Genomic DNA, 27,234 nt, shown 5'->3' with positions numbered 1-27,234 from the left:
TTAGGCAGATTCAGAATAGAAAGGATGGAAAGTCTGAGTTCTGATAAATACAGAGGAAAAATGTTCTAAATGTCCCAGAGGTAGCCAATGATGGTGAAGCTTTTTCAGTGTGCCTGGAGCATAAACATATCAACCCTGCAGAGAGCGAGGTACCACCAGAGATCATGCAGGAAACCACAGCTTCTGGGGGCTCTATACCCAGAGTCTGCTAAATCTTCTGGTGATAAGTGGAGAGAGCGCTAGGGTCTCCCTAAACACTTCAATTTTACAGAAATGAAAGATTCGAGAATATTCAAGCTTGCTGTTTCACGCCACCTGTGTGTACCTTTGAGTGCTTACTCATACCTTTGTTATTAGACAACATAGTTACCAATCATACTGATGACTGATGAAAAGTAGGCATAGTTGACTACTTCGTCACCCTAGTGTAACCTAATGTAAAGAAAGGAGACAAGATAACTGGTACTAAGAAGTACTCTGTTTCAGTTTATTCAACATCTAATTTGCTAAAAGAATGCAATGGTATAAAGTATTAACCATATAATTACTAACCATAAAAGTATTGGGATTTTTTTTTTCACTTTCTTCAGAAACATAATGTCTGCTCCCCACTAGTCAACTAATGCTTCTTCAGGTAATTTTCTGCTAATAAAATTTATTTTAGGTCCAACCAAGGCTTTCTAGAAATGATACACATTTTAGGGGGAACAAAGAAAACCAGCACATTGCAGGGATTCACCACATTAACTACATAAACACAAGAGATTTAATCCCAAAATAACTTAATAATTCATGAGGAATACTTCAAGTAAATATTTCAAAAAGACATTCAAAAATCGGCATGCTGGAAAATAATTCTAACTAAACACAATCCTTCCCCCAAATATTTCTCAGTACTATAAGACCCTTAAAGGACAGAAGTTTCTTTGTAAACATCTGAAATGATAAATCTGTTTTAAAAGTATAATATTCAAGGGACTCTGACCTTCTGTGCAACATACAAAAATCAAAACAATATATCAATAACAGTGAAGCCCGAAATCTAACAATGATGTACTTTCCCTACCTACAATTAAGACTTGTATTCCCAAACAGAACACTGTTATAATATGAGCAAAAGCCAAACAACGTGGGCCTAGTAATACCAACTCAATCTGTGTTGTTTTTCTTTGCTACAAATTGAGACACAGTGCACTTTAGTGTAAAGTTAGAAACTGACATTAAGGATCTAGATGTGAAATTGCAACTTTCACTTTCAATTTGCTATTCAGAACCTTATCCCAGCATTCCACATACTACACTGCACATTGCACATGTTCCTCCTTATGTCTAAAGAACAGCATTTGCAAAAGTTCACTGAAAGTCCCTAAAAACTGTATCTGTGTGCGTGGAGGTGGGGGAGGGGTGAGAAGTAGCAGCAACCCAGCAAGTTTAGAAATGGGTAAACTCGAACTATTAAAAATATGCTACTTAGGGGGAAAAAATGAATAACTACATACCCTTGAGGAGACAGTTTGTCTAGCCATCCCGATTTAACCTTCCTTGCAGAGGATCCATAAAAACAGGCATAGGGAGATATTGCATTTGAGGAAACGATCGAGGACTCAGCATTTCCACTTGTTGAGCTTAATGGATAACTGTGCCTATTGACGGGGTCCATAGTCAATGCTTTCTGAGTCCTAGATTTAGGTGCCTTTGAGTTTTTTCTCCTTAAGCTCTGAAAGCATTCTTCTACTGTTGAATATTCTGATTCTGAAGCAGAGTCTATTGGAAGATTATTTTTGTCCTCTCGAGGTATCCAAATATCTTCCACTTTGTCGTCACTTATATTCTCCTTCCTGTTATCGTATAGGCTAAATGGAAATAAATGGTGTTAACATTTCAAAGTGCCATATGTCATTTAAGCCACTGGTTACTTTGTAAATTTATTTAAAAAACAAATCAAAGAAATTTTTTTTTAAGATTTCTTTATTTTTAGAAAGAAAGAGCGCACGCACATGTGTGTACATGCATGCAGGCATGTGAGCAGGGGGAGGGGGAGAGAGAGAAGGAGAAAGAGAGAGAAGCAGACTGTCCACTGAGCATGGAGCTCCAGGTGGGACTCAATCCCAGGACCCTAATCATGAGACCCTGAGATCATGACCTACTCCAAAACCAAGAGACCGACGCATAACTGAATGAGCCACCCACATTCCCCGAAATCACAGAAATTAAAGGTCAGAAAACTCTTAAGAGTTCAATTAATCCATCTGTTAATTTTTAAAATTCTTCCAGAAAATTTAAATAGAAATCTTTTATTACACTAAGACATATTTGAACACTGCTAGAAGTAATATCATTTTTCTTATGTGTCATTAATCTGAACTGTTTATTCTAGGGGGTTGGGTGCAGACTGGTAGTAAGGGTGGAGACTGACCATATTCTCTGCATCACGATTTCATATCTTCACCAACACCATTATGTAGCCGGCCCAACCTCTAGTCCTGGGGCAACATTGTGAAACGCTACCTCATCTATTTGGAGATCTTACTTCCAAACTTGTTGCCCTTCTCTGGCTCTCTACTATTCAATTCCAAGAATCCTATGTTCCATCATAATGTAAGAAAACAGGGAGTATATCCAACTGATGAAAGCTTTTGTACTATTTTGCAACACTAATGAGGAAAAACTACACCACACTATTGGCCAGAAAATGAGAGTCAGGGTACGATCAGAAGGTAAAAGCTGTGTAACCTATAATACTCACCGGAAGACATTCCTAATAGCTAAGCATATTGCTATAGACTTAAGGAAGGACAAAATAGATTCACTCAGTCATTTATGTATAATAAAACTCATTGCAAAGAAGTTTTTGCTAATCAATGAAATAGATAAGCATAGGGCTCAAATTACATCCTTCTGGATATAGTGTTCTAAAAACTATTACTTCCTTAAAAGAACGATTTCACCTGGCCCCTTCCACATTTTGCATTAGAACACATTCACATCAAATGCTAACTGAAGGTCCTCAATTATTTAATTTCGACTTAAGAAAACCCACAACTGGGCACCTGGGTGGCTCAGCTGGTTAAGCGTCCAACTCTTGATTTCAGCTCAGGTCATGATCTCAGGGTCATGAGACTGAACCCCCACATGAGGCTCTGCGCTGGGCGTGGAGACTGCCTAAGATTTTTTCCTTCCCTCTCCCTCTACACCCCCCTCTCTTTTCCCAAAAACAAAAAAAAACACAACAGTGTCAGCCTTGGAAAGGGAAGGATAAAAATCAAAAATAAAATGAACATTAGGTAACGATGCAGTACACCAAGTCCTAATAAAGCTGAGAAAACTAAAATTTAAGTTGGTGCCTCACAAACTATTTAAATGAATGTGTGATCTAAATAACTGGATAACTGTCAAGCCACTTGTCAATGCTGAACTTCCAATAAAAAGGATATATTACATTTATAAAAATGCTGCACCTCAGGAATATCTTTTGCACTGCCTCTTTCTCCTTCATCCTAACCTAACTTCTTATCTTTAATGTGCAGTTGAAGGCACCACATATCTGCCACTTTGGGATAGAAAGAGTGGTTTCAAATAGGAAAACAAACATAACTGCTGCAGAATATCACTATGTACCCGATTTACAGATTCTAAATTCAATTATTAAAATAAATGCCATTACTAAAACATCTGGAAAGATTTGAACTTACCAGTGTAAACTATTTTCTTAGAAATATAGTATGAGCAAGAAGTCAACACTGTATTAACATTTTATTCAAAAGAATTAATCATCATCAATCATGACCTCATACCTTGATGTGATGAGAAAAGAGTTTCTTTCAGTAGTTGTTTCCCCTTTGAGTGTTTCTTCATGGGTCCAAAATTCATTCTTTATAGACCTCTTCTATTAAAAAATACATATATATATATATATACACTTTTTTTAGGATAGCAATATTCTACAAATATCCACAACATCTGAGTTTAGTTTCTTACACAAATGTCTAACTGCTTAGATCAATTTTCAGTAAAAACAACTTAATTAGGGAGGCGATATTTGATGCCTTTTTCAGTATTATACCTAAATCATTAATAATTCATCATTTCAACCAAGAAAAACAGAAGATGCCAACCAAGAACAAAATTTACTTTTACTTTGTCACTTTTTGTCTTCCAATTTCTTTTATTGTGAACAAGAAATAAAATACAAAAAAAGAGCACAAGAGGAAAAGCTAGGTGATAAACTGAATAATTAAGATGTATAGTTAGAATTAGATATTTGGGTATAAGGCAAAGCAAAATCGAGGGGATTTTTGTTTGTTTGCTTTTGCTTTCTCTGAGGGTTTGTCTTTAAAGTAACTTATCTTTTGGAAAATTCTGAAAACCCCTCTTGCATTCCTGAAATTGAACATGTTTTTGTGAAATATATTTAAAGATACACGTTTACCATGATTTTACTGAACAGAATTTTACTGACTGGAAATGTCTTTCTTCAATATAACTCATTCTTCAAACACTTTAAATGAAGAGGCTATATAGACAGAAGAACAAAGACTTGAATATGGAAAAAAATGAAAATGTAGGGAACTAACCTTGGAATTTTCTAGTCTCTGGAAGAGAAAGGTCTCTCCATAAGGAAAAATGGAAGATGAATTTTCCTCATTTGAATCTTCTGGGGAAATGATAGGATGAGAATGAAAAGATGTGAATAATGTGAAATATTACTTTCTAAAAAGTGTTTAATTATTTTATAGCAATATCACAACTTAAGCTTTATTCTCTGAGAGTCCAAAATTATGCTTATAATTTTCGCCCCCAAATCAACTCTTCCCATGGTCTTCTTGACGTAGAACTCGCTGTGTATGCCTCTCACTTCACGACCAAGACACACTATTACTCACTGTTTCCTAAAGTGTGATGTGTCATGTATGTCCTTGCTAACCTCTAAGATCCATATTAACATGACTAAGCCCATTTCCCACATATGATGCAAATAGTCATGATGCCATTTATAACATTAATTCCTAAACAAGAGAATAGTATTAATGGCAGAAAATTAGTATTAGATCTATAATTTTCAATAACTGAATTATTAAAACTTCACTAACATAAGAGCTAGATATTGTATCACTCAAAATACCAGGATCCACTTAATATAATCTAACACAACAGCCACTAACACACCTGTAAATAAGTTATTTCAAGAGAATTTCCACTGTCCTTGAATTACACAAATCTACAAGAAAGAATTCTCAACACTTGCATTTAGTTATGGCAAAAATTTTTTAAAGGATCAGTAACCAAGTGTTTGCCATCTTATGTTAAGAAGAATGTTCCTGAACTTATATAAGCAGAACTTTCAAAAAGAAAGAAAAGCCTGTCAATGATGAATTTACCAAAGTAACGTCAGCCCTTTCCAGTTACCATAGCAAAATTACTTTCCATAAATCTATGTTCTGTATGTCAGACTGTCAGAAACCACTTAATTTAGTTAAATGCCTTCAACTGTGGCTAATGGCGCAAAAAAAATCTTTTTACATTAGTATGTGCAGGTTTTCAGGAGTCTGAGTACATATTACTGTCTTTTATTCACTCGTCTTTAAAAGCATCTGAGGTATTATGAACCCTAGCAGACATTATTCCCTGTTCCACAGGTGGGCTGCTTTTTTTATCACAATTTTGACACATTTAGGACTGTCAAATGAGTGCTAATTTACAAAGACTTTAAAATGCAGAGACTCACTTTCCTGTGTCACAGACCTTCCAGTTGAGGTAGCAACATTTCTTCTCTCACGGAAATAGCTTAAAGCAAAGAGGGGAAATAGATAAATTAAAACAGATAAGCAAAAATAAGTAAATTACTGTCGAGTAAAGGATTAATTATAGAGACACACATTCTGCTGGGTAGAAAAAACTACTATTCAAAAATAAATTTTATTTTAATTAAAAAGAATGGCTAAATTCCATAAATGTTTTTCTAAGTATCTTTAAAGAGACTTCACTGGATTTTACAAGCATTTGCGCTCACTTTTATAATTCACAAAAGTAAACGAATATAGTTACCCAATGCTAGTATGCACATCGGAATTTCAAAACTGCTAAGCCATACCCTTGTGAGAAACAAATTTTCTAACTAGATTTCAGTATTTATGTGGTTTTTTTGTCATTAGCTTTACAATGAGTCAAAAAGTTGTGGGCTCTATGAGCATAGTATGAAAATACACAAGACCTTTTCTCAAAAAATTTGCTGCCTTGGAAGAGAAAGATTTCAGGTAAATTAATCAGAATACAACATAATAATGACAGAGAAAGAAATCACTATAGAAACAGCTGCAATGAATATCCACTACTATATGAAAAAGTTCTATTTTTAAATCCATCTAAATGTAAGTATCAGGTGAGTGTCCTTAATGTCTCTTAAATATGTATCTGCCCAAGCAACTACAAGCAAGGATATAAAAAAAGAATAGAAACCAACAAAATATAGACAAAATTTTAAAATCATTGTAACTAGAGCTGGTTTTTCAAAAAGATTGATAAAACTGATAAACCTCAGGGATGGAAAATGAAAGCAAGACAGAAACTACCAGTATCAGGAATGAAAGAGGATATCACTACAAATGCTACAAACATTAAAGGGATACTTACAGATTATTAAGAAAAAAACTTTATGCCAATAAATTCAACAACTTAGATGAAATGGAAAAATTATCTGAGACATATATTATCAAATATAATAAAGAAATAAAAAAAAAAATCTTAATATCCCTGTATCTATTAGAGAAACTGAATTTAGTAACTAGTCACCTACCGACAAAAAACTCTAGGCCGAGACATTTCACTGGTGAATTCCACCAAACATTTCAGGAAGAAATGATACCAATTCTATGTGAACTTTTTCAGAAAATAGGGAAGGAGAGACTATGTCCCAATTCATTCCATAAGGTCAGTACTACAGATAACAAAGCCAGTCAAAAACAAAACTGATGACTGTTAGAGAAATATCCCTCATGAACTCAGATGCAAAACTCATTAACAAAATATTAGCAAATCAAATCTAACAACCTATACAAAGAATAGATGAGATTTAGCCCAGGAGAGCAAAGTTGGTTTAACGTGGGAAAAATCAATGTAATTCACCAAATTAAGAAAATAAAAGAGAAAAAAATCACATTCTCATAACAATAGACCCAGAAAAACCAATAGACAAAATTCAACATCCATTTAGGACAAAGACTCTCAGTAAACTACGAATAGAAGGAAAATTCCTCAACCTAATAAAGGGCATTTATGGAAAACCTACGCCATAATTCACGTTAAAAGTTGAATGGTTTTTCTTAAGATTAAGAGAAAGACAAGGAGGTCTGCTCTCCCCACTTACATTCACATTATTTCAGAGGTCTCCACCAGTGCAATGTGAGTGAAAGAAAGAAAAAGCATGCACATTGGAAAACAAGATCTCTTATAAGCAGAAGGTATCTATTAAGTAGAAAATCCTACGGAACCTACCAAAAAGATTCCTAAATTAACAAGTAAGTCTAGCAAGGTCCCACGATAAGGGGGAAATGTTAACAAATCCAACAGTATTTCTAAATGACTAGCATTGAGCAACTGGAAAAATAGTCTGAAATACAACTTTTATAATAATACCCATAACGTGAAATACTAAGGGGTAAATAGATCAAAACATGATCTGCACACTTAAAGCCATATAACGCTGAAAAATTAAAGACCAAAATAAATAGATATACCATGTTAATGGACTAGAAGACAATATTGTTAAGATACCAATTCGCCAAATATTGACATACACAGTCAACATAATCTCAGAATTCCAGGGAGCTTTTATATAGAAATTGACAAGGTGACTCTAAAATTTACATGCACATATAAATAACCTGGAATGGTCCAATAAATATTTAAAAGAACAAACTGGAAGATTAATATGGTTTCAATATTTATTCTAAACCTATAGCAATCAAATCAGTGTTATTGATGAAAGGATAAGCACATAAATTAATGGAGCAGAATAAAAATACCACATAACTCCCACACATCTAAGGTCTACCAGTTTTTGAACAGGATGTCAAGGCAATTCAATGGGGAAAGGATGTTCTTTTCAGCAAATGTTGCAGGAACAACTGGTTCTCTCAATGGAAGAAAGAAGTGAATACCAACCATTACTTCATACCATATACAAAAGTTAACTTGAAATGGAGTTTAGACTTACAGGTCAATGCTAAAGCTCTAAAACTTCTATAAATACACAAGAAAATCTTTGCAACCTTTGAGTACACAAATGTGTCTTGAATAGACTACAAAAACCAAAAAAGAAAATTAAATATATATATTTAATAAATAAATTAAATAAAATTAATGAAAAGTTAACATATTTTACATATACTGAAAACATTTTAAAAAGGAATTAGAATAATTTTAAGTATATCTATTAGTGGTGTTTTAAAGCATATTTTGCTGGTTTTACTATTAGCCATATGAAATGTATGAAATGTGAAGAAGAATGTTTGTGATTTTACTTGATTCTTACACTAAATATCCACCTGCAAGCAATTACCGAATCTATCAACCAACTTCATTTCATCGACTGTTGAGGAAAGATTAGCTCAATATAGAAAAAAAGTTGTTTCGAAAATCAGTGATCGGTAATTTATATTCTCATTTACCTATGAATAAATTATCACAAGCTATTTTATATTATAAAACCTATTATGCCCAAAGCATTGTTAGGAATTTATATATCTGCATCTCATCTTTCATCCTCATAGCAGCCCTATGACATAGGACCTCGTGTCCTAATCCCACCAATAAAGAAAGGAGGCTCTCCCAGCTCACATCCCACAGCTAATAAGAGGCAAAGCCAACACTCTTTCCTCATTTATGTCTCTTTCTGCCCTATTGATTTCCCACCATTTATCCTAAAAACTGTAGATTGCTTTTAAATTTGAAAAATAAAGCATGGTTGATCTACAAAAATTAAAAACCCATACAGAAAGGCAGTAGTTATCACCTTCTCTTTTAATTATGCTTTTGTGACTTTGGTCAAGTTACCTAACAGTCCTGAGCCTGGTTTCCTCATTTATTGAAGGGGAATAAAAACAGGGCCTGCTTCCTAGGAATATTATGAGGATTCATGAGAAAATGCTTTTAAAGTATTTAAAGTGTGCCCTTCACAATATAAACACTCAGCAAGAATGAACCAATTACTATTTTTATTAGAGAAAAAAAATGGTTGGTCCTCCCAGTAAACTTTACGTGCACATTATTCACATTTAAGTCCTTAAAAGTATTCACATTTTTCATTTGTGATAGAGAAAACATGTCAACAACCAAGTAAGGGAATAAACTGTGGGTTTGTTTTTTGTAAAATATTATACAGCAGTTATTGCATAAAATATGTGCCTCAATGTGGACAAATCTCAAAAATTATATTAAGTAAAACACCAAGTTGCAAAAAAAATAACTCTGATTATGAAAGTAGATCTTCAGCATGCCTACAGATGTTATTTTTTCATAAATGTTTTAATCACTAAAATTACCAAGAAAAGCAGTGCTATAAAGGTTAATTAATGTTAAAGATCTCCCTTTAGGATCTATACTTACCTGTTACTTAGAGAAGGCAGCCACACCAAAAAATAATTACACACCATAAATGGACCATCATTTCACAGAATGTTTTTAAAAAATGCAATTCTTGCAATTCATAACAGACTAACTACAGGTCAATACAGAACTGAATTCAGAAGAAAACCACAATCATTAGGCATCAGTTTAAAACTGCCTTGAGGTTATATAATTTCTAACTAAAACACAGAAATCTGACTTCAGAAAACATGAGAGAGTATTAACTACAGCACAGACCAAGAATGTGAAATTTACAACGCACAGATAATTCTCAACCCAAGAAGTTCCAAAAAAATGTCCTTAGGATAAGAATAATAATTACAGAAGGACTGCAACACAAAAATCTACATCATTATTCTCAAACTGTTTTTTTTTTTAATCAACTAGCAAAAGTTGCAGCTCAAAATATATTTTTTCATGGGCAGAAGTCACGAATAGACATTTTTTCAAGGAAGATATCCAGATGGCCAACAGACACATGAAAAGATGGCCAACATCACTCATCAGGGAAATATAAATCAAAACTACAATGAGATGTCACCTCACACCTGTCAGAATGGCTAAAATCGGCAACACAGGAACAAACAAGTGATGGCAAGGATGTGGAGAAAGGGGAACCTTTGCACTGTTGGTGGGAATGCAAACTGGTGCAGCCACTCTGGAAAACAGTATGGAGGTTCCTCAGAAAGTTAAAAATAGAGCTACCCTACAACCCAGCAATTGCACTACTAGGTATTTACCCAAAGGATATAAAAATACGGATTCAAAGGGACACATGAAACCCCGATGTTTATAGCAGCATTATCAACAACAGCCACATTATGGGAAGAGCCCAAGTGTCCTGTGACTGATGAATGGATAAAGATGTGTGTGTGTGTGTGTGTGTGTGTGTGTGTGTGTGTGTGTGGAATGGAATATTACTCAACCATAAAAAAGAACAAAATCTTGCCATTTGCAAGGACATGGATAGAACTAGAAAGTATTATGCTAAACAGGTCAGTCAGAGAAAGACAAATACCATATGATTTCACTCATATGTGGAATTTAAAAAACAAAACTAAGAAGCAAAGGGGAATAAAAAGAGAAAGAGAGGCAAACCAAAAAACAGACTCTTAACTACAGAGAACAAACTGATGGTAACCAGAACGGAGGTGGGTGGGGGTGATGGGTTAAACAGGTGATGGGTATTAAGGAGGGCACTTGCTGTGATGAGCACCGGTACTGAAGTGCTGAATCACTCTATTCTACACCTGAAACTAATATTACACCATCTGTTAACTGGAATTTAAGCAAAAACTTAAAAATTTTTTCAAAGTGGTGCTTTTTTTAATTATGCAAAATAAAAAAGTATAAACCTAATGTCTTTTTACTTATAAAAAGTATGGAGCATACATTATCATCATCCTCTAAGAATAAATCAAACTTTGAATTAAATTTTGATTTGTTATTTAGATGAAGTCAAAATTTTGCAAATACTGAAATAATCAGCCTATTTTTTCACAGAATTTATAAGAAGGTATTTTAAAAGAAAATAAGGAATTTTGGATTGCTAAGCACTTTTCCGCTATAACATGAAATATGCAGTTTTTCTTGAACATGAGAAAGACAGAATGAGTTTCTGTATTTTTCCTATTCGATGTACCTAACAATTGCTTATTACTTTCCTGTACATTTTCTGCTCATATATATTTCAACATTAAAGTCTAATATAGTATTACCCATTTTTTTTTTAAGATTTTATTTATTTATTTGAGACAGAGAGAATGAGATACAGAGAGCACAAGAGGGAGGAGGGTCAGAGGGAGAAGCAGACTCCCCGCCGAGCAGGGAGCCCGATGTGGGACTCGATCCCGGGACTCCAGGATCATGACCCGAGCCGAAGGCAGTCGCTCAACCAACTGAGCCACCCAGGCGCCCTAGTATTACCCATTTCTAATGTCCATATCATATCTATGTATATCTAGAGAAAAATATCTAAGATTGCTATTTTTAATAAAAAGTTCAAAGAAGCCTGTACACTTCAGGTTTAGATTTCAAACTTTTAAAGGGCCCCCAGTCAATGTAGTACCTCAGTCTTAAATTTTAAGGATGTCCTCTGATCACAGTGCAGCCCTGCGTATCACCCTCCTTCCCCCATCTCTGCTTATTTTCCCTTCCCTCAAAACATTGAGAGGCACAATACCTAAAAGAGAGGGCTTTATGACTTATGCCAAGGATAAAATAGTTGCATGAAAGATGTATGAAAATCTTGAAACTGGGAAGGAGGGTAAGAAAGGTACCTCTTCAGTGGCTGAAAGGTACTTGCTCTTCCCACCTGGTGGACTGACGAGGATCCTCCAGGAAGGACCGCAGGTCATACCTATGGCTCCCAGGGAAAGGACAAGATGCTGGAACTCCCTTTCGGCTTGGAGGCCTCGATGGGAGACCTCCAGGTAAGCTGATAAGGGAAGAGCTGGCTCTTCAAGATTAAAAAGAGATTCTAAGGTTCACTGTCCATACTCCCACCCAGCCCAGACTTCCCAAGACTAGGAGCAGGCAGGAATTCAGGGAAAACTCAAGGCAAGGACAAAAATAATCCATGTGACCAGGAAGGAGTCAACTGTGTCAGATAAATAAGGAGGGAAGAGGCAGGGGGTAGGAATTCGTGTCCAGGGAGAGAGAAACAAAGGGCCTCACAGCAGGATAACACATCCAACATCTATACCTTTTAACAGATACATGAAATGTTAAACTAGTAAAGGAATTATGTTAACAGCATTGGCCACACAAAAAAAAATATTTTTATTTGGTACATCAAGAAATGTACTAAAATATCATTTAGATGTGAATCTGATTACAGACAATCTCAGGTTATATAATCCACAGTTTTATTTTTAAAGTCATATAACATTTTTAAAATCTTACAAAATTATTATTTGCAATTCAGGCCAGGACCACAAGGAAAAACACAGTGAAGTCTGAAAATAATTTAGCTTACTTTCTCATTTTATGATACGAGCACCACAGATACATAGGTACCATTTACTGCCACAATCAGAGAAGAAAGGTTACAATGGGTAATCTGACAGGGTTATGAAGCAACTAGTACTAAGTTATTTATGAATAATTTTAACATTATTTCAATTCTCATTTTCAAAGACTCATACTCACAAATAATGTGAATAAGACTTTCATATGATACACAGCTTACTTACACTTACAACTGAATGAACACCAAAAGATTCTCAAAAATGTATGAAAAACAGCACATCTTCTTTAACACTTAAGCCAAATGTTTCTTATCTGAAGTTATCGTTACCACTCCCAAAAGGATTCTGTTCTGGCAAAGATACACTGTTAACGTGTGTATTCAAAGCAAACCCTTCTCAGTTACTTCTTTTTGTTTAAAATTAGCAAATCATTTTAAAACTAAAGTGCCATACAAAATTGGTCATCTTCTACATGTGCAACTAATACTTTAATTCTCATATATGCAATCCACATTTTTAATAATATTTACTAAATGAGGGGTTAAGAAAGTGAATGGGTTCTGGAGTCTGACGTAATGGAATGAGACTCCAGTTTACCACTCATGTGATCCTGGAAAAATGAATCAAGGCTCAGTTACCTCATAAGAAAATGGATGAATTAATAATATCTGTGTCACAGAGCCACTGTGGGATTTAGATAACCCACGGGAAATTATAAACCAAACTGAAACCTAGGGTGTTTAATACATTACACTCTTACTACTGATTTCCAAGGAAAGACTAGACATTGCTATTGGCACAAAGATAAACTGGGCTCTCTGCCCTCAAAGAGCTTATGTTCTAATGAGAGGTTCTTAAATTAACAGTCCTGTAAATTGCCACATTTTCTTCAGCAAATACTGAACTACCACATTTTCTCCTGCAAACACAACCAGGATCATGCACAATAATTACCACAGATACCCCAGGGCTAAAGTACCAGCAGTAGGGACAGAGTGGATGCAGGCAGGGCAGGAGGATCTTGCAAAAATGCCAGGCAAGAGCCTGTGCAGGAAATCCGTAATTGCATTTAGTACCATAGCAGTTAACAGTCGAACCACCTCAGGACTCCCAGCAGAGACAAGTGTTAGCTTTTAGACAAAAAAAAAAAAAAAAAAAAATCCCACCACAACCCTGGAGAAAACCACAACTATTTTAGGTGTAACTCTGAGAAAGGGATGAAAGCTCGCTCTGCTGTTAAGTCAGCTCTTAGACCCGCAGTTACCTCAAAGGACTACCAACCCAACATGCTGGGGGGCCCCTCCTCAGAATTCTGATGTGAGTGAACCTGGTTTTGCACTGTACTGTGACCATGTCTTTATATGTTTCCTACACAACACCTCAAGGGCCTTTATTCCTCCCTACCTCCTTTGCACCTCGCGCACTGATCAGCACCCAAGCAGGTGGCTCCTTAGATGTGTCCTGAATTATTAATTCATGCCAACACATCGTGTCGGGCAGTAGAAATACACACATTAGAAAAGTGGCCCCTGCCAAAGAACAAAGAATCCAGTGGGGAGACAGAATCAGCAATTCTACTGTGAGAATTGCACTCGTGGAAGAATATAATACTAAGTGTGAAGGAAGGTATGGGAAGGAACGGCCAGGTAAAATTGAAGGGAACTTCCCCCAATTACATGGGAGAAAATTAGAGTCCCAGGCAGTCATAAGTTGGAAACAGGACCTGGGAAAGAGTATATAAATTAAATGGCATTTTCTAGTTTTAAAAGAAGAAAAAAAAGGTCAATAGGCAACTTAATATAAGTCAAATTTACAAACACTAAAAATATGTATTAAAAGTAACTAAATTCCCCCAAACCGAATACTTATAGCTCATCATAAAAATTCTTACCTCCCTGAAATTCCTTTTGTTGACCCTGGAATCTCTGGTACAGGCCGATGTCTTAGCAGAAAAGACCGAGATGGTCTTGAAACCAACTTGCTATGGCTTCTCATAGGTGCTAGGATTGGAGATGATGGAACATATAAGTCATTTACAACCATTTCTCCCTGAAATTGAAAGAATGGGGATGGTGGTGATCTTTCTGTTAAACCATCAGTTCCACTTCCAGAATTTGCCTCCGATATTGAACAGCCAAGGGAAGAAAGGCATTCAGAATCTACATCAGGAAGCTTACTCGCATTTTCTGAGATCAAATCAGATCTTTTTGCTTTCTGTTCTTCAACTATGCAATCCGTAGTTTTCTCTGTAATCAAAGATTCTATTTTAATATTTTCATTACCATATAAAGTATGTTGGAAAGAACTCAAATTCAGGTGTTGTTCTTCTTCTGGAATGGGAAAGTTGTGTTTAAGAAGAGACAGCTTATTATCTGATTTAGAAGACTGGCTATTTTCTACACTAACATCGTTTCGGTCAAGATTTTTGGTAACGGTCTCCCACTGTGTCGGGCTAGGTGCCTGCACACCACCCGTATCAGAAGGTTCTGCGGAGGTATTCCGACCAGAAGATGGAGCGTGGCGATCCTCTGAAGTCTCATCGTCCTTCTTTGTTTTATGGATATTTGCATATATTGGGATATCTTGCATTTTTGACAAGATTATCTGTAACTGCTTCAGTATCCTCCTCCGGTGTCCTGTAGGTGATATTCCAATTTTGTGTAGTACACCATCATTTACTGCTACACAGTCTTTCACAGTATTCAAACCAAACTCGCGGAAGTGTAGGAGGTACTGCTCCAAATTAATGCTCATTAGGAAATCTCTGATATCAACATTTACTTCACTGACTGAGGACATAATGGTGGCTTCATTACTAAGCTGATATATCAAAAGCAGTACAATGAGGTACACACACAGGAGAGTGCACTTCTGTATTGGTTTTTCCTCTATCACTTGCGACAGAAAAATGTCTCAAAATATTATTTTCTTCACAGTGAATATCTTATGTGCTTAAGCCTGCAAAAAAATATATATATATATATTAATTTATTAGGACATTTTAGTTAGTAAAACCTAGTTTTACCTTATAAACTTTCTCTGAAGAAACACAACAGAAATGAGGATAATTACTTCAGCTCACTCAGAATTTAGAATCTTTGGCATTACTGTGCATGCCCTAGGAAGTCAATTCCTAGATAGAGTGTGGAAGTACAGGACAGAAATGCCATGGTAGTATCCAATAATGATTTTCAAAACAGGTAAAAAATGACTTTCCCACAAATATAAAATGAACATGTGTCAAATAATGTATTCAACCCATTAATGAGGGAACCAGTAAGATGGTAAGGTTAGTTCCAAGAGCATTTATGGAACAGGTATAGACAGCCCATCAGAAAAGATTTTCTTTTTAAGCGTTAGACTAAGGTAGGTTAGATTTAAAAAACTGGTTAACGTCCTACAGGGCAATAAAACCATAACCTTTGGGGTTATCTACCAGACAAAAATCTATATGCTAACAGATAACTTCCCTGTTCAGGGCTCTAACTAGACAGTAAATAGAAAGTAGAGCACAAGATGAGAATTAAATACCCCTAGGGTGGGCCTGTTAAACAACACCCCCACACAAGCCATTGAAAGAACATGCTATAGAGTCTTTTGATTTCCAAATTTTAGATTTCTCTTAACAGTAACTAGCTATGAACAACTTTCCCCTTTCATACACTTCCTTCAAAGACTCTCTTAAAAAGCACAGTTAAACATTTTTCTCAGGTCAGGAGTTTTCATTTCAAAAATGCAGCAGCATCTGGTGCCCCTGGATGGCTCAGTCAGTTAAGCATCTGCCTTCAGCTCAGGTCATGATCTCACGGTCCTGGGTTCAAGCCCCACGCCCTGCTCCCTGCTCAGCGGGGAGTCTGCTTCTTCCTCCCCGTCTGTTGCTCCCCCTCACCATACTCCTGTGCTCTGTCTCTCTCTCTTAAATAAAATCTTTAAAAAAAAAAATGCAATAGCATTTTATGTACAATATTAATATACAAGATAAGACTACTTGTTAATTCTTAAATACATTAGATAATAGGAAATAAATTAATATGAAAGGAAAAGGAAAAAGTTTAAAGATCACATTTTCCTTTATAAGCAGCAGATTCACGTACGTTCATTTTTCTCCCAAACAACACCCTTAAATTTTTTAAAAAGTCAATTCATCTAGGTGCTGTTTATACGACTGGGTTCAGTCATATAAATGTAGAATATGTGCACATTTCTGGATATTATGCTTCAATAAGAAGAAAAAAGTACAGAACATGCATAACATATGCTGAAATAGCAGAAGGAGACACGCCCCACCTAGGCAAATTGATCTGAATAAGTGTTGATCCACTATCTCTGGAAATCACAAATCAAAATAGCTCTCCAACCAAAAGGCACAACTCAGACACTGCATGTCTTCTCTGCCAGTGACCCAAAAGCCACTGCCTCGACTACTTAAAAATATCAGCAAACACGGACACACAGGTATGCGAAAAAAGGGAAAGCACATACTGTACTCAGGCAGCACTGCAGAAGGAGAGAAATAAAGATACAAACAAGAGATGCAGGGCAGGAAATGACTTCGACAACAAGGTATCCCTCTGTCACACTCAAAATGACAAAATGTCAGGACAAAAAAAGTAGAAAGCTAAACCTCAACACTATATACAAAACTAATGCTCAAATATACCACTCTTGCTCTACACAATTATTTTATAAATACATTTTTTTTTTTTTTTTTTTTTTTGCACATCACAAATGGAAATAACTATTGCCAAATTGGCTAACACCCTGATCTTGGACTTCCCCATCTCCTGAAATGTGAGAAAAAAAAAATGTGGTTTTTTTGTTTTGTTTTGTTTTGTTTTAAGCCAAACAGTGTGTGGTATTTTGTTGCAGCAACCCAAACTGACTAATACACTCCTCTGTCTTCACTGCCCCTGCCATGGTTCAGATGCTCATTAGATCTCTTGCCTATAACAGTTATAAATTATAGATTATAACAGTTTCTAAACAAATCCCTCAGCCCGGCCTCCATGTATCAGTGAGCTACTGAAAATCCAAATTTAGCACATCCCTCCGCATCCTCAACAGGATAAAGTCTAAGCTTGTTACCGTGTCCTACCACAGTCCGGTCTCAGTCTAGTAACAACAATAATAGCAGCTACTACTGATGTAAACAGCAATTATGTGCCAGATACCATACCTCCCATTATTTACCGCAAGGTAGGTGTTCCTGTGTACCAGCTCCAGTCTCAATTTCAACCATGCCAAACATGCTACCAGCCTCGTTGTTCACTTTAGCTCATTATTGTTAATTATCATTCCTGAGGCAACAAACTGTTTAATAGCCCCACGCCTCTGGCATATGCTCCACCTGCCTGCAAATCTGAACATTTTGGAAAATCCTATGCACAATTTAAAATTTTGAATAGGCAGGCTGGTATCACCTCCTCCGTGAAGGCTTCCTTTCAACCTCTTAAAATACAATGGATCCCTCCTTTCTTCATACACATGTATAACTGGAATCCTAGAACTCTGCAAAGTGCTTGGGACATGTTTAAGAGACAGTAGAGGATGGAAGGGATAGAAGTGGTTGAGAGTTAGTTCTGTGGTGTGTGTGCATTTATGTTTTATACACAACTCCCTTTCCTTCCCTTGGAGTATACACATACACTTCCTGGGTGGCTCAATCAAGGATGGATACACCAAATACCCAAAACCATCTCTCTACTATCATTTCACATGCTGAACATGAACTTGATTCCTTTCCAAGATTTGAAAGAGGCTTCCTTCCACAGGCCCTACCATCATCCTCTCTGCCTTTGTCAGCTCCATCCTCCAATCACCAGACTTTTTAACTGTCTGACCACTCAAGGGTGTTCACAGATCCAGTTCTTTCTGCAGAGGCTTCTACCCCATATGCACGTCAGATGCAAAGAGATGGACATGCCCATTCTATCAAAGGCTACCATGTGTACACTCCTTAAAATGATATCAAAGCCCTCTATATTCTGGCCTCCACCTGGGCACAGGGGCACGCATGCTATGCCCTGGCTCAGTGGCTCTCCACGACACTGGTCTGTGGATCTTCTGACCAGCAACAATGGCTGGTAATAAGCCCAGAAATTTGTACTTGTAACACACCCCAAAGATGACTGGGGATGTGCAAGAAAATTTTCCAGTTCTAAATTCCTCACATTCACCAAATATACTTTATACCATCCCACCTGAGCCTAAGCTCATCACTCTCCTCCCCTAGGATGGAATGCCCCTCTTAACACAACTGCCCCTCAGTCTGGTATCAGGCGCAAACCCCACCTTCTCCACTTCCTAGCAGTGTAAACACAGGCATATGTCTGTGTGTCTGTTTCCTTACCCATAAAATGGAAACACTCAAAGGTACCTCCGTCCTGATGAAGTGTTAAAACAGTGCTTAGTACATGTTAAGTGCTTAGTAGACATACACTTCCACCATTATATTTATTTATTTCCATCCCTATCATCATCTCCCCACAGCTAAAATCTTCCCCATTCTTTGAAGTCTAACTCAAATGCCACTTCCTTTACAAGGTCTCTATTGAACAAAAAAACTCTCTTCTCTGTACTCGTACAGCATTTACTACTTAAGAGCATTTAATCATATTCCATTCATTCCATAGTAACCTGCAGAAGTGGGATGGTGCAGTACAAAACCAAGATTTTGGAGCTGGACACACGGAGTCAAATCCCAGTTCCTCTACTTGCTAGTTTTGTGAGCCTGAACAAGTATTTAACCTTTTCGGGCCTCGGTTTCCCCTCATCAGGAAAATAGAATAATAATACCTATTTCATATGGCTATTGTGAAGTATCTAGAAAACCAACTGCACACAGAAATGCTAAGTGCGTGCCATTATAATGATTTTTTATTATCCCACCATAAACTAATAACTCTGCCAAGACGATGACCAGCCCATATAAGCTGCCCAATAAATGCCAAATTGTTTATAAACATAGTGCACAATGTATATGGGGTACATGTTTAGAGAACGTACAAATAGTTGGCATTACAGATGTGTTATACATTTGCCCATCCTATCCTGACCACTTTTCAAGAAGAAGTAAAAGGGAAGTAATATTTAGGACTCCCTGCTCCATGCCTGGCTTGGATACCACTGAATAACACATTATCTTATTATCTTATTGAGCTCAACCTTGAAACTCCATCCTGAACCAACTACTTCTCACCACTTCTTCTCACAGCCTCATCCAGGCCACCATGTTGTCCATCTCAGACCACTATAATAGCTTTCTGACTCATATCCCTGATTCTGTCCGGCCCCCCACCCCCATATACACATAGTATAGTCTCACCAGAGCAGCCAGAAGGATTCATTTTACAACAGAAGTCACACCACATCACTCCTTGGGACCTTCCAACTTCATATTCCCTGGCTGTCTACGCCATCACTCAACTGCCACCAAGTTGGCCTCAGTTTTATTCCCACCTCATGAGGTCACTTCTCACCCTCACATCTCCTTCAAATCTGCTTTCCCAACATAACACCCATGGCTCACTCCATCACTTTAGCAGGTCTCTGTTCAAATGTGGCCACTTCAAAGAGGCCTTCCCTACTCCCTCTCATGCATGCCAGTGGCCTGGTGCCTCACTATTCCTTACTCTTACTCTATCTTATGGCTTTGTTACAACCTAGTATCTGTGGACTGTTCCAAGAGGGCAGAGATCTTGTGTACTGTTCACTGCTCTAGCCTTTATGTTTGAACACGGTCAGGCATACAGCAGGTGCTCAATAAATGTTTGCTGAATGACTTCTTCCCAGCCTTCAGATGATTTAAAATGGAAAGTGTAAAACACACACAGTGTTAAAGCTTGTTTGTCTAGGTCACCAAATTTGCCAAGAGCAGACACAGGATTCACAGGCAGATTTCTCCAATCCATCTAACCGCTAAAAGAGATCTTCAAATTAGGAGTTGGGGGTTAGCAGAAGGTCAGCTGGAAGCATTCCAACCCACCTGTGGGGCTTTTAAAAACTCATGGGTTGGGACAGCTTTCTCTTTCCCAATGCCTCAAGTAAGGTAAACCACCACAGTGAGCCACTCCCACCACCCATCCCTCCACCCACTACCAGTGGACCTTGGTCACATCCCCTAGCTGAGCTAGGAAAGAAACAACTGAAAACCATGAGCCACTTCTTGACAACCATGAAGTCATTAAAGTATTCGGCACTGACAACTTCTGGAATCCCATTTGCCTAACTCTCATATCTTATGGAAGGGAAAAAAGTAGCACCATACAATTGAATTCAGTCATAATTTTAACCCATTTTTTAAAGCACACCTTTTTAAAATCAGAAACATAATCTTAGAATATTTAGAAACTGCAAATGTGTCAAAATAGGCTTAACCATCACAGGATCACAAAACCAAAAGGAACCTTACAAAATATCTACCAAATAAAAAGAAATTAGGCTGCCACACGAAAAATGAAACTTTCAAGGTTGTCGATACAACTCTTACTGATTTGAAGAACAATGAGAGTTTATTGTATACCAGAACAGTGGTTCCCAATGGATTGGAACTATCTCCCAGGGGAAACCCAGAAATGTGTGGGAAAAAAAAAAAAATGCTTTTGCTGGTCATAATGATTGAATGGCACCAGTAAATAGGAAAATTGATTTATGACACCCTGCAATGATCCCCAAGGTAGAAACCTCACAATTTTTATTCCTCTAAATCTCTACAACTAATCAGTTACCCCCAGAGGATGACTGACACTATAGATGATAAGGGATGTGTCCCTGACTTCAAGTTGGGAATAAACTTACTGTGGAGAAATAGCTAATCCCTTAAAAAACCAGGGAGCTCCATATGGATAACACACATGAACTAGTTAGTTCAGGCCACAGGTCTTCACAGAATTCCATCATTGCTTCAACATACAATATAGTCAACAAGAAATACATATCATGGTTTTTGCACATCAAGCTAACTCACGTTTAATACCAAGATGTTAACTCCAAGTATTCATAAAGATGATATTTGACTGTTCCCCCACAACCATGTAGAAGAGGAAGTGGTTTAGAGAAAATATGCTTGTTGTCACAATACTCCATCCCATAGTACAGAATAGATTGCAAAGGGTCAAAAGTCAAAAATCCTAACTTAGTTTTCTAGCCTGAGTGCTTAGCTGCCAAAAATACTATAAAATTGGCCGTTTAGCACCCCTCTCTTCTACCGCCCATTCACATACTCAGCTTGCGGCAACACTACCTCCACCAAACCCCTTACAGGAAGCCCAGTTCCCCCAATCTGTCGTAACTGTGGTCACCCTCAGGCCCTGACCTTCACTGCCATGTTCTCTACCTTGACCGCTACTCCTCCCCACCCATGAAAACACTGCCATCCTCGTTCATTCTCCCCCAGACGTACACGCTACTAATAATAGCCAATATCTGCAGATGTTGGCAAACCATCTGTGTAGGATCTCATTTAATCCTCAAAGCTGCCTGGGGAGGAAAGTCCCACGCTCAAAGCCACACAGATAAACAGCAGATAGATTCCAGAATTCGAAGGGTCAGACTCCATGACCTGTGCTGTTAATCATGATGCCCCCAAATAGTCACGTAACTGATTTAACAACAGAATGGTACCAATATGAAGATATTTTTCCTCTCCTTTGACTCTCCAGCTATGCATAAGCACTTACAGTCACTGGGGAAATCCTGTTTCAATATACTATGTCTTGTAAGTTCAACTGTTACATACCTTTTCAGTTTGTGAGTATATGTGTCCATGAAAGTGGTTACAAATGGAAGCCTACATTAATTTACCTTTACTCAGGGTGATATGTGAGACAAAACGACAAAAAAAATTTTTGAAATTACTGTATAAAGCAATGGTACCTTAAAATTTAGCTGATTAAAACTTATTTTGCATCTATCATTTCAGAAAAAACAGCTACTGTAGCACTATATACTACCAAAGTATGAAGTCAAAATCGAATAATCAGGGGCACCTGGGTGGCTCAGTTGTTGAGCGTCTGCCTTCAGCTCAGGTCGTGATCCCGGGGTCCTGGGATCGAGTGTCCCACATCGGGCTCCCTGCTTGGCGGGAAGCCTGTTTCTCCCTCTCCCACTCCTCCTGCTTGTGTTCCCTCTCTCACTGTGTCTCTCTCTGTCAAATAAATAAATAAAATATTTTTAAAAAATCAAATAATCAAATATAACCAAAGTAAGTAGTCACTGCCCAGGAGAACAGTCAATAGTGACGGTAAAAGCAAAAACAAACGCAGCTTGACTAGAATAGAAAGTACTGAAGTATTGTTCCAGAAGGTACTAGACGAGGGTCTTAAAAGGTTTAACTTTAAATGTGATGCAAAAGAAGAAGTGTAAGCAACCCAAATATTCACTGACAGATAAGAAACAAAATGTTGTGTACACAGATAACTGAATACCTGCAGCCATAAAAAGGAAGTTCAGCAATATTCTACCACATGGATAAACCTTGAGGACATTACGCTAAGTGAAATGAGGCAGTCACAAAAAGACAAATGCTGCAGGATTCCACTTCTGTGAGGTATCTAAAGTAGGACAATTCATAGAAAGTAGAATGGGCTGGCAGAGGAGGGCAGCTGTTTCATGGGTGTGGAGTTTCAGTTCTACAAGATGAAAACGTTCTGGAGAACTAGTTCACAACAATGTAAATATACTAACTACCCAACTATGCCCTCGAATAGTGAAGATGGCAAACTTTATGTTACATGATGTGTTTTGTTTTGTTTTGTGTACCACAACGAGGAGCTAGGGAGACAGACTAGAAGGTCTGGGCCAGCTTCTCAGCTTTTATTCAAACTGAACTTCCTGTACATACTTGGGACTTTTTTAACTTTCCTTTAGAGGCCAATTCAAATCTTACAACTAGGGACCACCACATCCATGAGTCTTCCCTACCTATTCTGTCCGTGCTTCCACCCAGGCAGGAGCACAGTGCTCTGGAGTCAGAGTACTAGAATTCCAAACCAGCCTTCCCCATCTATTAACTATGTATTTTACTAAGTTATTTAACTTCCCTGAAGCTCAGTTTCCTCATCTGTAAAATGAGGATGATATACCTCATATTGATAGAATTTGTCAGGATTCAACAAGTAAAATTTGTAAGGTACATGGAATAGTACCTCACATAAACTGCAAATGTGCAACCAATGTTGGCTATTATTATTCACTCACTTGTAACAATCAATGTTGGACTTGGTCATATACTGTACTGCTGCACTTGGTTTGACTGGTATTCCTCTGCCTGCCTAGTAAAATTACATGCCTTTAAATTAGCACTGTAAATTCTTCTTCTAATAAGGCTACAATGCACCAAACACAGCAGTAAACATAGTTTTATTAATTTAATAATACAATATAATAATTCAATAATATAATTTAATAATAAAAATATTAATAAATTAATAATATTAATTTAACAATATAGTTTTAATAATTTATTAATTTAATAATAATATATTTAATTTAATAATAATTTAATAATAAAAATAATATTTAATAATAATCTGTGATTAGATTAGTGAGAATGAGGACTTTACCTGAAGACTAGACTTGGGACACACAGCTCGGGGATTACCAGTGATCCCAGCTCTGCCATGTGCTAGCTGCATGACCTTGGAAAAGTTCCTTTATTTTTCTGCGCCTCACCACGGTCATCTGTAAGGAGTAGTGACAATAGTGCCTGTTTCGAGGATGAAATGAGTAAATATGCATAAAGATCTTACAACAGTCCCTGGCGAGCAATCAGCATTTAATTAGTGTCTGCCGGATGAAAGGTTTGAGCTGAAAATAGTCAAAGCCTGGGCAAAAGCATTCTGCAGCCTGGATCAAGGAGAAAGGATTGTTTTAAGTTATATTTTGATTATTTACTGTGCAATTTGAAAAATACAACTCTTTCAAAATCTAGAACTTAATATCCATTTCCACACCCAGTTAAGGCTAGGAGTGATAATTCACTGACTTACTATGAGAAGTTACTAGTAGGTTAAGTAGTACCTAGGTTTAGGTATTTTAGATAATAATCTCAATAGTTAAGTGCTTGATAATCTCCCTAGCTTCAGTAAATCTTTCTCTTTCAAGCTGTCCATCTAGATTTTTAAGTTAAATGGCTAACGTTTGAAACTTGTTTTCAGGGGCGCCTGGGTGGCTCAGTCGTTAAGCGTCTGCCTTCGGCTCAGGTCATGGTCTCAGAGTCCTGGGATCGAGCCCCGCATCGGGCTCCTCGCTCTGCGGGAGGCCTGCTTCTCCCTCTCCCACTCCCCCTGCTTGTGTTCCCTCTCTCGCTGTGTCTATCTCTGTCAAATGAATAAAAAAAAAAAAAAAATTGTCCTATTGAAACTTGTTTTCAGTTCTAATTCACAGATCTTTGAAGGAGAGCCATAATTCTTGAGCAACCAGACAGGTTTCACCTTGCTGCGCTTCTACAAGAACAAAAGTGGGGACAGTAAAAAGGAATTAAGCCAAAGCCTGCATCACTGTGGAGATCTCCCACCTGTGGCTCCCTAGTGGGGCAGCTGCTTCTGCCCAGTGCAGCCTGAAGAGAACTGGACCACTTAGGTATCTTGACAAGAACATGAGCACACATTCTTCAGGATTCTCTTCCATTTCATGTTACACTGAACATAGCTTTAATTTACTCAGGTCAAAACTAGCATGATATTGTAGTTCAACAGGAAGATTTTAAGATTTACACTTCTGTGCACTTTATTATACATTATATTTTAATTCTAAAATTTCAGTATTAAATGTATACCCTACCATTTCTCTGAATTTGAGACACATTTTTAGACTAACAACCAGATGTTTCAAAATAGCCTACTGTGAACTTCCTCTCTTTGCATTTATAAATAGCACCCTGACCTCTTTTCCAGCTGAATTTGGGATCTTACTCCTATTGGTTCCATTACTGTCAGTCTCTTTTTCTTAAGAAAAGAGGGTATCTCAGCAAATGTCTCCCAACTTCCTGACTCATTTACTTATATTTATTCATTCAATAAATATTTGAGGAACACTACTCTCTCCAAGAGTAATAATAGCGGGAAATATTTGCAGTTCAAGATTACAGCACCTATTACCTCATCTGAGAACAGTGTCAAGTGCCACAAAGAAAGTGAAGATACAATGTCTTCTCTCAAAGAGTTTAAAAATCTAAAGGAGTATAGAAAGATCTATAAGCAAAGGAAAATAGCACACATGCAAACAATCATTTCTTTACCCCTCAGTTAAGCGCCAGTAAAGAAGGAATACCGAAATTGGAACACTCTGATATACCCCCAAAAAGCACTTAAATAGTAGTAAGAAAAATCTAATTTTGTGACTTTGACTTTCACATGGCTTACATTTTTTTTTTAAGATTTATTTATTTGAGAGAAAATGAGATGGAGAGAGAGAGCATGAGGGGGGAGGGTCAGAGGGAGAAGCAGACTCCCTGTTGACAGCAGGGAGCCCGATGCGGGACTCGATCCCGGGACTCCAGGATCATGACCTGAGCCGAAGGTAGTCGCTTAACCAACTGAGCCACCCAGGCGCCCCTCACATGGCTTACATTTTGAATATTGCTTTATTGTTAATTACATAGAGAAGTAGAACCATCATCTTTCATGAGTGCCAGGGAACTCTAAAAATCTCAAATTAATTCCATGAAGGTAAGTGAAGTATGCAGCCCTTCAGAGCTTTGAGAATGGAGCGATCCGTGAAGGGGCTAGGCAAGGGAATATGAAGATGAGTAGGAAGAAACGTAGATACAGGCAACACTATCCGAAGCAGAAGAAATGCCATAAAGGGGGCACAGAGGGAGATGTCTTCCGGTAATAACAGCAAGGAGATGAGAAGAGCTGGAGCCGACTTAATGTTCAAGAAGTAAGGAAAAGTGAGGCCAGAAAAGGAAGGTGGAATTGGCTATGAAGGGCCTTGAATAGCAGTCTAAAGATTCCAAACTTCACCAGGATACTGTGAAAGAGACTTGGCAATGACTGTTATCATCACCACCTCCAGAGCCTAAGTCACCTGATAATCAGCATGCAGACCACACTTCTCTTCTGCTCTTTCCTGATCATCTCTCCAACTTCAAATTGATTAATCATTCTTTCCTTTTCCTAAAGCTATGTAATATAACCTGTAGAGAGTCCCTTTGTGCCTCCCATTTTTATGAGAAACATGAGGGAATGTTCACCACCACCTTAGTCCTTCCCTGAGTATGCCCTCAGCTACCCATCTACCTTTGTACACAAATGGTATAACATAGGAAATTCCTCCCACCTCTTTACTAGTACTTTTTACCCTTGAAGCTGCTCAAAATGACTACCCAAGCCAGATGAGGATTCCTTTTTTTCCTCCATAGCATGGGTAAACAAATATGCTTATACTTACACTAGAAAAGATCTTATAAAGAGAATACCATTGACTATGACTTCAAATAAGGAAATAAGCAAGCAAAATGGTTTAACCATCATTATATGTTTAATCCGGCCAATACTATTAAAAAAAGGAAAAAAACCTAAAATGACAAACTACCGGGGTCCAGGACTTCACAGTAAAGCTTAAAAAGACATCTCATAGCTTTTAATCTCTCATCAATTCACACTTGGTCAAAGCTAAGAAATGCGGGGGGGGGGGGGGG

General features: G+C 37.4%; 1 protein-coding gene across 4 annotated transcripts in view; it reads right to left on the bottom strand.

Moving 5' to 3' along the window:
• The window catches only part of ARAP2 (ArfGAP with RhoGAP domain, ankyrin repeat and PH domain 2), a 185,681-nt gene that overhangs the window by 156,190 nt on the left and 2,257 nt on the right, over nt 1-27,234 (bottom strand). Inside the window, exons 1-7 of one of the 4 annotated variants that reach the window (XM_081812502.1) lie at nt 24,155-24,713; nt 22,580-22,737; nt 14,485-15,551; nt 5,726-5,784; nt 4,575-4,654; nt 3,795-3,886; nt 1,500-1,853 (exon numbers count right to left, since the gene is read on the bottom strand). In XM_081812502.1, coding sequence (XP_081668628.1) covers nt 1,500-1,853; nt 3,795-3,886; nt 4,575-4,654; nt 5,726-5,784; nt 14,485-15,392 — 1,493 coding nt within the window. In that variant the 5' untranslated portion in view covers nt 15,393-15,551; nt 22,580-22,737; nt 24,155-24,713. Of the gene's footprint in view, nt 1-1,499; nt 1,854-3,794; nt 3,887-4,574; nt 4,655-5,725; nt 5,785-14,484; nt 15,552-18,013; nt 18,048-22,579; nt 22,738-24,154; nt 24,714-27,234 lie in introns of those variants that run through there. The other 3 variants (XM_081812500.1, XM_081812501.1, XM_081812499.1) reach the window with 3 other exon arrangements.

Source organism: Leptonychotes weddellii, chromosome 2, assembly GCF_054177405.1.
Source record: "Leptonychotes weddellii isolate Sample4059 chromosome 2, ASM5417740v2, whole genome shotgun sequence".
Classification (NCBI taxonomy): Eukaryota; Metazoa; Chordata; class Mammalia; order Carnivora; family Phocidae; genus Leptonychotes; species Leptonychotes weddellii.
This window is presented reverse-complemented; position numbering and strand designations above follow the sequence as displayed.